This window comes from Protopterus annectens, chromosome 10.part0 (assembly GCF_019279795.1).
Source record: "Protopterus annectens isolate FY-2018-M chromosome 10.part0, PAN1.0, whole genome shotgun sequence".
In the NCBI taxonomy this organism is placed as follows: Eukaryota; Metazoa; Chordata; order Ceratodontiformes; family Protopteridae; genus Protopterus; species Protopterus annectens.
In genome coordinates this window covers 1,010,622,238-1,010,635,037 of record NC_056744.1, presented here as the reverse complement: position 1 = coordinate 1,010,635,037, position 12,800 = coordinate 1,010,622,238, and the positions used below count along the sequence as shown (strand labels likewise).

General features: G+C 40.9%; 1 protein-coding gene across 2 annotated transcripts in view; it reads left to right on the top strand.

The window, feature by feature from the left end:
- The window catches only part of LOC122813452 (E3 ubiquitin-protein ligase HECTD3-like), a 726,610-nt gene extending 714,073 nt beyond the window's left edge, over window positions 1–12,537 (top strand). For both annotated transcript variants that reach the window (XM_044085768.1, XM_044085767.1), the window contains one exon: window positions 12,289–12,537. In XM_044085768.1, coding sequence (XP_043941703.1) covers window positions 12,289–12,376 — 88 coding nt within the window. In that variant the 3' untranslated portion in view covers window positions 12,377–12,537. The remainder of the gene's footprint in view (window positions 1–12,288) is intronic.
- The last annotated feature ends 263 nt before the right edge of the window (window positions 12,538–12,800 follow it).

Genomic DNA, 12,800 nt, shown 5'->3' with positions numbered 1-12,800 from the left:
GTGTCAAAAGAAAGGCCACTGTCAACCTGGGTCCCCAGGTCCCTGATAACCTCTTCTGTGCTTAGTGGATTGCCACCTATATGGTAGCTTGGGGTTACCTTGTTTTTCCCGAAGGGTATAACTATACATTTTTGGCGTTTAACTTCAGGCCATGGCTCTGGCACCAGCTATCTGTTTCCGTGAGTCCCTTCTGAAGGATATCCGTGTCCGATGCACTTTCCACTATGGCACCCAGTTTGCAGTCGTCTGCAAACTTTGTCAGCCAAAGTCCTCCCATGTTGGCCTGTACTTCTGAGAAGTAGATGCCAAACAATAGGGGGCCAGGACCGACCCCTGTGGGACACCACTTGTGACCGGCTTGGAGTCTGACACAGCGCCAGCAACTCTAACCCTGTGGGTTCTGTCCTTAAGCCAGTTTGCAACCCATCTTGTGACATATGGGTTTACATTTAAGCTGGTAAGTTTTTCTACAATACCGAGTGGGGTATTGAGTAAAGCCTTTGCAAGGTCAAGGTAGGCTGTATGGACTGCCTTTCCTCATCAATGGCCTTGGTGACTGTTTCAAGAAGTCACCAAGTTCAAAAGGCATGATCTTCCCTTGACAAAGCCAAACTGGGTCGGGTCCAATGTCTGCAAGTCCCCTATATCTTTGTTTATGAGCTCCATTATGATCCTCTCCATAGCTTTGCAGACTAGACTTGTTAAGCTTATGGGGCGGTAATTACCAGGGTCCGTAGGCGCCTTTGTGGAGTGGGACCACAGTTGCCGTACGCCACTCCTTGGGCACGTATCCTGTGGTAAGGCTGAGATTAAACAGCTGCCTTATGTGCGCTTATGTAGTCCAAGGAGGTACATCTCAGGTCATTCACACCGACATGAACAATGACAGAGTCATATTTGCACTTGTTCTGGAGTTCTGGAGTGACCTGAGTGCTTGTGTTATGTGGCGGATTACTGTTCCCGACAGGCAGCTAACAGTAACCTTCTCCTTGTCCAACCTAGTGAGTGGGATGTCAGTGTGCCTGACTATAGAGTCACCTATTACTAGTGTGTTAGGTTTGTTATTTCTACTTAATGGCTGTGATTGTACAGCACATTGATTTTGTGTTTTATGTGTTGTCTGCTTTGTGATGGGAGGTGCAGGTTTTTTGGGTGTCTGCTTTGGAGCTCTCTGATGCTTTTTCAGGTTTTTATTTAGAGCTTCCGAGTATGATTTAGTGTATTTAAGTGTATTTTTTGCCAGTGCTGGTTTAGTAGGTCTATGTGAGGCTGGAGGTGTGGTGCTAGTGTTAACCTTCTCCTCATAACTGTCTGTTCAAGTCTTGGGTGGAGAGACCTTTGCCTCCAGTTTGGCTGTATAATTGCATATCTCACATGTGTTAGTGTTTTGTGGTAGAAGGAGAGGGTTGTCTGTGTACATGAGGCAGTTGTAACATTGCCTCAGGATACCCGGGTTCACCAGCTGGACTGGAGAGTACACATGAAGTTGCCCTTTGGTCATGCCTGAATAGTAGAGTGAGCTGCTTAGTCGCTTTGTTGGTGAGGGGTGGATAAAGAGCCTTGCCCTGCTGAGCAATCAAGTGTCGGGGTATATTAGTGCTTGCTATTAGGTCTGAGCAAGTGCTGGACTGTAGGGTGCTTTTTGAGTGCTTAGGTTGAGAGTTACACTAGTTTCAAGGGAAATACTGAAGAGGAGACAGTGGAGCCAGGAATAATTTAACCATAACTAACCGGTGCTGCCCAGCGCGCAAAACTGTGCAAACGCGTTTTTTAAACTACTAACTTCTGGGCTGGAACCACTCCTCCAGGGACAGATGGCTGCTCAAAGTTCCCCTCTCTCACAGGTGAACAGATAAAGTTCCCTACATCCAAGTAAGGTATGGGCAACCCCGAAACTTGTAACACAGCCCTGAATTCAGCACTAGCCTGAAAACTGGACTATACTAGCTTAGAAGGGTGGGAAACAAGGAATGTTTTGGGGGTTTTTTTGTTTTTTTTAAAGATAAAGCAAAAATAATAAAAAGTACACTTAAAACAGCTTTGGATGACTACAAGTGATCAGAAAAGGCTATCTTACTTGAGTGTGTAGCTTACCACAGTTAAACAAATTATTTAAACAAAAAATGACTTTTTAAAAGTGCAGGCAGTCAAATAAGTACAATATGTGAAAAAAAACAAGCTTTTAAATCACAATAAATGCTGGAAAATCAGCGTTTAGGCAGAAAACAGTTAAGTACAGCAAGAAAATACAGAAAACTGATACTTAATCACTCCAAAGACTCTCTTTTAAGCTAGAAGGCTTGTATCAGTTTAAGGCTTTCTAGTGCTTTCCAGTAGGTTAGTTACAGGAACGCTGGGAAACAAGTGCAGATGTGGTCTTTTAAACCAGAAAGTTGAAAGAGATGGACAGCTTCCCAAATGATCAATAAACTACAATTTCTGGGTCAAGAACCACTCCTCTTGTGGTAGATAGGCTACCTAGTACTTACCACTCCCACTGATAAGCTAGAAGGCTCCACTCCAACACAAAGGCTTGGGGGCTCAGAAGCTTACAAACAGTCCTGGATATAGCAAATCTGTACCTGGACTAGACTAGTTACGGGAAAGGTGGGGATCAAGCACAAACATGGGCTTTAAAACCAGAAAGTAGAGAGAGATGGAAAAACTGCCCAAACGGCCAATAAACTACAATTTCTGGGCCAGAACCACTCCTCTTGTGGTAGATAGGCTACCTAGTGCTTACCATGCCCACTGATAAGCTAGAAGGCTTCCCTCCAGCACAGAAAGTCTTGCGGGGCTCAGAAGCTTACTAACAGTCCTGGATACAGCAGCTCTGTATCTGGACTAGGCTAGTTACAGGAAAGGTGAGAAACAAGTGCAAGTGTGGCTTTTAAACCAGAAAGTTGGAAGAAATGGGAAAAAACTGCCCAAACGGCCAATAGCTACAATTTCTGGGCTAGGAACCACTCCTCTTGTGGTAGATAGGCTACCTAATGCTTACCACTCCCACTGATAAGCTAGAAGGCTTCCCTCCAGCACAGAAAGGTTTGGGGGGCTCAGAAGCTTACAAAGAGTCCTGGATACAGCAAATCTATACCTGGATTTGACTAGTTACAGGAAAGATGGAGAACAACCACAAACACAGGCTTTTAAGCCAGCAAGTTGAAAGAGATGGAAAACTGCCTAAATGGCCAATAAACTACAATTTATGGGCCAAAACCCACTCTTCCCATGGAAGATAGGCTACCTAGTGCTTACCACTCCCACTGATAAGCTAGAAGGCTTCCCTGCAACACAGAAAGGCTTGCGGGGCTCAGAAGCTTACAACAGTCCCGGATACAGCAAGTATGTATCTGGACTAGACTAGTTACAGGAAAGGCGGGAAACAAGCGTAAATGCGGCTTTTAAACCAGAAAGTTGAAAGAGATGGGGAAAAAACTGCTCAAACGGCCAATAAGGTACAAGTTCTGGGCCAGGAGCCACTCCACTTGTGGTAGATAGGCTACCTAGTGCTTACCACTCCCACTGATAAGCTAGAAGGCTTCCCTCCAAAACAGAAAGGCTTGGGGGGCTCAGAAGCTTACCAACAATCCTGGATACAGCAACTCTGTATCTGGACTAGGCTAGTTACAACAGGGGAAACAAGCGTAAGTGCGGCTTTCAAACCAGAAAGTTGAAAGAGATGGAAGAAAACTGCCCAAAACGGCCAATGGCTACAATTTTTGGGCCAAGGACCACTCCTCTTGTAGTAGATAGGCTACCTAATGCTTACCACTCCCACTGATAAACTGGAAGGCTTCCCTCCAACACAGAAAGGCTTGGAGAGCTCAGAAGCTTACAAAGAGTCCTGGATACAGCAAATCTGTATTGGACTAGGCTAGTAACAGGAAAGGCTGGAAACAAGTGCAAACACAGGCTTTTAAATCAGAAGGTTGAAAGAGATGGAAAAGCTTCCCAAATGGCCAAAAAAACTATAATTTCTGGTCCAGAATCCTCTCCTCCTGTGGTAGATAGGCTATCTAGTGCTTACCACTCCCACTGATAAGCTAGAAGGCTTCCCTCCAACACAGACAAGCTTGGGGGGGGCTCAGGAGCTTACAAACTGTCCTGGTGGACTAGACTAGTTACAGGAAAGGCAGGAAACAAGCTTAGAATTTTTTTTTTTTTAAAGAAAAGCAGCTAAAACAGCAGTATATACAATTCAAATGCAGTGCAGGCTAGCACACATGTGTAGCAACATTACGGCAAATACAGTTTAATTAAATGCAATTAAATTAACAAATGACTAAAAAAACAAGTGCAGAAGGCATTAAATTAGAAGGCTACTAACAAGCAATAATAAGTGCAGAGTAAGAGCGACTGAACAGATAGCATGCAGAACAGCAACTAAGACAGTTACAGTAATAGCTGAATAAAGTATATATATATATATATATTTTTTTTTTTTTTTTTTTTTGAAGGAGGGCACAGAGCAGGATTAAGAGGCTACAGGGGTTGTCCTTCCCAAATGCTTTCTTTGTACACAGTAGGAGTGCCTAAAAGAAGAATATAATCTCACTGCACTCAGTTGAGTGAGCAAATGAGATGGGCCCAGAAGGAGTATCCAAATACAAATTTACAAGAGGGGCGGGCAGTTTCAAAGCCACCAAGATTACCACCAAAACAAGAACAGGGAGGGTGGGTGGAAAACACAGTGGAGACAACAAGGGACAGAAACAATACAACACCACTATAAATAATAAGCAAATGTATAAATACAGCACAGTGCAAATTAAGTTGCAAAAAGTGTACTTATCAGTTTGGAATAGATTCTAAATGTTTGTGATGAGTATTTCAGTGCAATTTATATGTTATTTTGATGCATCATGGTTAATAAAGGAGATTTTCAAAAAAGGTAAAATTTTCTTGAGGTAATTGTTTATGTAGTATTTTCTACATATCTGCAAACGTGTCATCTGTCTCTGGCATGGTTTCATGTACTTTATAAACCTTCTCTCCAGCCATATGCTATAAAAGGTTTGTAGACTTTTTATATGTAATTATATTTGAAGCTAAACTTTCTCTGCCATCTTGTCCAATATGATTGAGTTGTATCATAATCAACAGTCAAACATCAGGAGACTGAATATTTCAAACAATATTAACTTTGCTCATTCTTTCACTTCTTTTGCTTTGATCTGTAAACATTCTTTTCAAAAAGTGCCCTTTTATTTAACAGTCCTTACTTAATACTGGGTTCAATGGCTGCAAGAAGCAACTTATCTTTAAAATAATAAAATGAACTATTCTTGTAGTTCATACTGCTACTTCTTTCGGCTTTTCCCGGTTAGGGGTCGCCACAGCAGATCACCTCTCTGCTCATAATTGACAGTGGAGTTTTACAGTGTTGAGTTGCCAGCCCGGCGCCCAACCTTCCACGGAAGGCACACACATGCACACACACACCTAGGGCCAATTTGGAGTGTCCAATAGGGTTGCCACCTTTTCAAATGGCCAAAGTGGGACATTTTTGGTACAAACATCAGATTTTACAGGCTGACACATACCCACAGTCAGTACAAATGTTAGAACGTAATTTTTTTGCCTAAATAAAAGCTTATTCTTATAGAATTTTAGTTGCTTATTCTGTTTCTTATGACATTTCGGTATTTTAGATACAGAATAACTGTTTTATGCAACTATTACATAAAATATAGGAAATAATTTTGTCCTAAAATCTCAGGACATTTGCCATTTTTTAAATTTTTTGTCAGGACACAACTGCCCAAAGAGGGACTGTCCCTCGCAAAGTGGGACAGGTGGTAACCCTAGTGTCCAATCCACCTACAGCATGTCTTTGGGATGGGGGAGGAAATCGGAGCACCCACAGGAAACCCATGCAACCACAGGGAGGACATGCAGACTCTGCACAGAAGGCACCCCAGCCGAGGATCAAACCGGAGAACCTCTTGCTGTGAGGCAATAATGCTAACCACTGCACCACCGTGGCCACCCACAGTTCATACTGCTACAAATAAGTTAAATGTTTTATTTTACTTACCATTTCTATGCTGGCATGTCTAAAGATGAGTATTTTTCAGATCTGATAAGGTGAACCACTGGTGATATTTGCTGAAGTTAACATAGAAACATGGGATCCTGATAGGGGTACAGTTTTATCATGTGAGCTTCTTCTACAGGCAAACCTAATATTACTGAGGTCGTATTTCATTAGAAAGGATGCATTTTTGTTTACAAAGTCCATCTCAGAGTTGTGTAACTACTGACATCCAATTAAAAAGTCAAACTGTCAAAGGAAAAGTAATCCTTTTACAGAACATATTCTAAATTCCTACTTCATAACTTTCTATATTGAGCTAACAATAAAAAAAGTTATACTAAGTACTTCTGTGCAGAATTCAAAGAACATCAGTTTGCATTTACTTTCTGGGTCACCACCCAACATACTGCTCAAGCCTCTTTTCGTCACAGATCACATCAACACAATTCCATTCAGTGGGGAAATTGAACATCCAGGGGCTAAAGTAAAAAGCCTTACTTTACCTTCAACATCCACTTCAGAGAGCTCAGCTACTGGCAAAGCCACTGTCCAGGGGTGGTCATACTTCTTTTCCACTTTGTTGAGATTATTTAAGTTGGCTAACTTCGTGATGTCACTCAGATATAAAGTCATATATATTCAGAACTGCTTTGTCCATCCTTGTAAAATTATTGTGCATTACCAACTGTGTTATTCTGCACACATAACTATACAGGGCTTCTCATGCACTGCAGATATGAAAATAGTTAAATTAAGTATAATAACCTCACAGTTTAAGCCTACGTACCCGAAATAATGCAGACTATTTATTTTACATTTGTTTAACGGGAAAGTCCAACTGGACATGTGCCCTTTTTCAGTGGAGGCCCGGGGAGATAAGCTCCAAGTCATATAGCCACATAACAACAGTTTCACATGTTAACAATTTAAAGTATTTCATAATAACAAAGACAATAAAACAGTGTTAAACACTGTTATCATAGATATAACATCAAGTAGAACTTATAGTCATAATAATAAAGACAATAAAAAAGTATTAGACATTGCAACTGTAGCAATAATGGCTAGCAGATCTTATAGTTATATACAAAGTACTATTCATATGCAGAGATATGTAAATTGACAGTTGATATAAATACATAATTGTCATTAAGGTTCAAAGAGCATTCAGTTTATAACTTCAAGAACTGGTCATAAATCATTTAAGCAAGGGTTAGAAGGTGTGTTAGCAGAAAAGAGTGGTATGTGGAAGTGGGCTATCCTAGGGGGCTACAGGGACAGAGACAGGAGTTTGCAAGTTGTGTTTTTAGGAGTATTTTGAATTGTCTAGATGAGGGAATGGTCACTATTGAGTTTGATAGGGCATTCCAGAGCACAGATGTATGTATAGTTGGAGAAAAGGGATTCTTCCGCTGAGGTCTTTACTTTAGTAACTTGTAGCAGAAGTTTATTGTTAGAGCGGAGGGATCTTGAAGCTGAGTAAGGTTGAATGAGGTCTTTGAGGGCTGGTGTTTTATTTGAGTGGTGGAGAATTTTATGGGCTAAGGTTAGCTGATTAAAGAGTAGGAATTGAGGGAGTTTGAGACAATTGAGCTGTTTGAGGGATAAGCAGTGATGTGATTTGTAAGATGCATTGGAGGTAAATTTAAAGATTTTATTGTAATAGACTTCCAGTTTAGCAAGGTCAGTTTTACGGTGGTTGGATAGGACTGAGGATGCATAGAGGAGTGTTGATAGCAGGTGGGTTCTGGCAATGGTTACTTTAGTGGTGTTTGTTAGAAATTGCTTGTTCCTAAATAGGAAGCCAAGTTTTTTATGTACTTTTTTGATGATTTGGTCTATATGGAGATCAAATTTTATATTGTTGTCAATTATGACCCCTAGGAGTTTGGTATGGTCAGTTGGGGTGATCAAGGTTTTGTTTTTGGAGTAAATGTGGAAGGTTGGGGGGTAGTCCTAATGGGGCAGAAGAAGAGGAGGTTTGTTTCATTGGGATTTAGTATAAGCTGGGAGTTGGTTAGCCAGGCTTCTACAGACAGGAAGCAGTTTTGGATTATAGTTTGAAGGATGTTGAGGGAGGAGGCAGTGCAGATCAGGATTGAGTCATCTGCATATTGAATTATGGTGGCATGTGGGATGGCAGAGTGAAGGTGGTTGGTAAAGAGGGAGAATAGAAGGGGTCGAAGGATGGAACCTTTGGGAACTCTTAAGGTGACTGGGAGGAGGTGGGAGATGGATTATTGACAACGAACTGCTTGTTGCCAGTCAGATAAGTAGCTTTGGAACCATGTAGTAGTGGTATGGCTGAGATTAAGGGAGGTAAGGATGCTAATGAGCTTTTTGTGGTTGACCATGTCAAAGGCCTTTGACAGGTCAAGGAATAAGGTTGATACAAATTGGGCATTGTTTCTGTGTTGGTTAACTATGTTAGTAAAGGACAGTAGGGCTGTTGTGGTGCTATGAGCTGGAGAGAAACCATACTGGGTGTGAGATAGAAGATTATGTGAGAAGAGGTAGTCCATGAATTGAGTGTGTGCTACTCTTTCAAAGACTTTGGACAGGGGTGAAAGAATGGCAATTGGGTGGTAGTTTGTAAGTTCAGAAGAGGTTCCTCCTTTGCGAAGGGGTAGAATGTGAGAGATTTTCCAGATAGTGGGAATGTATGCTTCAGTTATTGATCTATTTATGAGTATGGCTACTGGATAGGAGATAGTTTCTGCTGCTATTTGCAGAAATTATGAATGGAGGTTATCAACTGCTAGAGTGGTGGGTTTTAGTTTTTTCAGTATTTTTTTGATGTAACTGGTAGAGACTTGGTGTAGTTTGAATTGATTGGTGAGGTTTTGTGAGGGTACATTGTAATCATGTTCAGGGGAGGTGGGATTGGTCTTAGTGTGGTTATTCTCTAGAGTTTGGATGGATTCTGTAAAGAAAGTGTTGAACTGGCTAGCTACATTTTCATGGTTATTAGTTGTTTTTGGAGTAGCAGTACTAACTTTCCCTGGGTGTAATAAGTTATTTACTGCAGTCCAGAACTTTTGAGGGTTCTTATCATACTTGGTTTGGATATTTTGGTAGAAGTTGGATTTGTCTGTTTTAATTAGCTTTTTGGTTTTATTTCAGAGTTCAAGAAAATGTTTTTTAGTAGTACTGGATTTGTTCTTATAGAACTGTGACCAGGCTTTGTCTCTGGCTTTGAGTAGGGATCTGGTTTCTTTGGTTAACGAGAGTGCATAGTTGGCTTTGACTCTAAGGTTTCTTGGTGGAGTGGGAATGTTGAGAATATCAAGAGAGGTGTTAAAAGAGAATATTGCTTCATTTTGGGGCATTTGTTTGAGATGATCCCAAAAGCAATTTTGTAGGGCTGAGATAAAGTTGTTAGGATTAAAATTCTTTCTGTTCCTAATAGTTCATAAGGTGGTTTGTTGTGTTGGATAATTGTGTACTCTAAGGATACAGGTTGGAGAGTCATTGCTTAGGTTGTCAGGTAGACAGCTTGAGTGGGATGATAGGTGGGGAGAGTTAACTAGAATCCAGTCTAGTATGGAGTTGCGTTTAGGGGTTTTGTCGGTCTGGGTGGGAGTTGTCATTGTTTGGGTGAATCCATACAGATTGATGTGGGTTGTTGGGGTTGTGGAGGAGCAAAGTAGCCAATCAGTATTAAAGTCCCCATGATGATGGTCTCTTGGGGGAGGGATGAAGGCCACCATTGTAGTAGGTTTTCAAGTGTGGCAATATTATTGCCTGGTGGTATATATCCCCCTATAATGTTAAGGTACTTGTTGGAGTTTATAGTTAATTTAGCTAGAATGAATTCAGCATTTGCAATGTCAGGGATAGTGGGGTTAAGGAGGTGCAGAGAGAGGTGGTTGTTGTATAAGATGGCTACACCTCCCCCATTTTTGCTTATTCTGTCTTTTCATAGGATATTGTAGCCTGGGGGTCTGACTTCATTACTGTCAGTAGTTGGTTTTAGCCATGGTTCTGTTATTGTGACTATATCAGTGTAATAGTGGGATAATAGCACATGTTGATTTGTTTGGCTATATGCCTTACATTTAAATTGAGCAAGAGGAGGGATGATTTGGTTCTATGGTGGATTTGGGCAAGGTTCAGTTGTGTTGGGTTAGGTGGAGTAAACTGGGTAGAGGTGGGACCAGGATTGGGATGAATGTTACCTGCAAGACTTAGTTGTTTGGAGATGTGATGGTAAAGTTTGTTGAGCTTGTTTAAGAGTCTAGTGAATCTTAGCATGGTTGGGGATTTAGTTAGCTGTGGGAGGTATTTGAGGGTGTGGTAGTCTTTGGTAGTGGTGTGGAAGATGGAGGGAGTTATAAGGTACTGTTGAGATTTTTGTTGCATTTGATATGTGGTGGTATGCCAGGGTGGAGAATTGGTTAGATAAAGGGGAGTGCCATAAGAGGATAAAGTATATAATAGGAGTAGCAAGGAGCTGGAGGTAAAATGGAGTAGAGTAAGTCTTAAACTTATCATGTTAAAAGAGTTTGTAGGTGTAATATTGTGAATATAGGATCTGGGATAGTGCTATGAATGAAGCTGGTACTTTAAGAAGACAGGGAGTATCTGATATAATTAGGAGGTGTGTTTGGTTGTGTTGGGATTGGTTGGTGGAAAGTGGGTGTGGTTTTAGGTAAGTATAAGTTTAGGTGTAGTCGGGGTGGGTGAGAAATGGGGGCAGGGTATGGGAGTGGAGTGAGCCCGAGTGAAGCAAAGGGTGAATAGAGCAGGCTGAAACCATGAGGCAGGTGGCTTAGCCCAAGAAAAACTATCGGCCAGGTAGGAAAGGGACAGATAAGTCAATTATGGTTAGAAACCTGTCCGATCCTGCTATTAGCAATGACAGTCTGTAACTGGACTGAGTAAGATATGAAAACTACAATGTAGCAGTCTGGGAAGTTATTAGAAGTAAATGCGGTTGTAGGGGCCAGGATCTGGGTAGGATAGACTTGTTACTAGCGTCCAGCAAGTGTGCATGCCAAGTGAGCCTATTCTATGAAAGACCAAGAGCGGCTTAATTAGCTGAAGACAACATACTCTGTTGCAGGGATATTTCTGGAGCAGTTGCTGAAATAGTCTTTTCTTTGCAGGTAGAGGGGTTGTCTCTAGTTCTTTTATATTGTGGACCTCGGACGTTAAGCATGATCACTATGTTAGGAAACTATTGCAGGGATATTTCTGGAGCAGTTGAATTAGTCCTTTCTTTCCTGGTAGAGGGATTGTCTCTAGTTCTTATATGTTGTGGGCCTTGTGGACGTTATGCATGATCACTATGTTGGGAATTGGTATGCACACTATGTTGGGCTGCCAGGAGACCTTACTACTAGGATGCTAGCATTTAAAAATGACTAGCTGGTGAAATCACTTTGTAACTATTAAAAAGGGATACAGTAAGATTTAAAGCACTGGAGACAGTTAATTATTCTACTGTGTTTATATACAGAAAACGGCCAATGACATGTTCACAATGGCATATATATATATTAAGAAATCTTACAAAGTCCATCCTTCTTGGCACCAGAGAACATTCAAGTTTTGGAATTATATCCATGGCTCTCTCCAGAGAGAAGGGTGGCTGTCACTGGGGCACTTAGTCTTTCCCACTGTGGGCGTTATTCCTGTAATCCTGTCTGCTGCAATACCCTGGATGCACATCAGGTGTGTGTGTGTGTGTGTGTGTGTGTGTGTGTGTGTGTGTGTGTGTGTGTGTACAACAATATGCAGTCATGCCAACCCAATATCTGTATTCTGATCAGTCTCCATGTCAGTACCAAAAGCAGCACCTCTGTAGAACCAAGAGAAGTGGGTGGCCGCTATTACAATGACTTTTGTAAGGGTTGTTTACTGAGGTACAAAATTAAGTTAGTCTTTGCAGTCTAACATGACTCATGACTTAAAGCAGAAAAATCATTTAAGACAAGTATCAAAGCACAAATTAAAGAAATATAAAAAATGAAGAATGTAAAGCAATTCGGTATTCATCACTTTCAATAATAATTTGTCCGTACATGTAAAATGTTGATGAAGCTTACCTATTATTTTGCAAAGGTTATAATGTGTTGAAAGCCTGGTGTGACTTCATTTTCTTGGAATGATCTGCATTTCAAGGTCCATATAGATAAGTTCTCTACTCTGATTAACAAACGCAAATAAAGGCATTAATCTCCTGTTATTTATTCTGTTATGTGCTAATGCAGGACACTGACACAGCTTTTCTTCTTTTTTTTCAGTGCACAGGTGTGTGAAGAGAAACTGCGGTATGCAATCTATAACTGCTTATCAATAGATGGTGATGGCATAGTTCATGCTGATGACTGAAGACTGGTGTTCATAGAAAAATCATCAACTAAACAGATGGGTCAAGTTCACCAGCAACTTATTTAACACACTAAAATAGAGCTTACAGTAATATATTCTTTGGGTAATAAAAACGTTAAAGATTTTAATAATAAATCTATGTTCTCTTGAAATAACCATGATTTATGTTTCTGTGTAATGTAATTTTTTATCACTTTTTTGTTGTGTAAAAGTCATTTGCTCATGATATCTCTCACCCAAACTTCTGGTGCATGATTGCCATATTACTTTAAACACCTTTAATATGCACACTCTCTGCAGACCTACCCATTCCTATCTGCCATCATACATTGAGGGAAATACACCAGAAACTCCTTTTCTTTTAGCTGTAGTGGCATGCACTGTCATCATGGTGATAAGCATAAACTGGCCACTTTTCACCCAT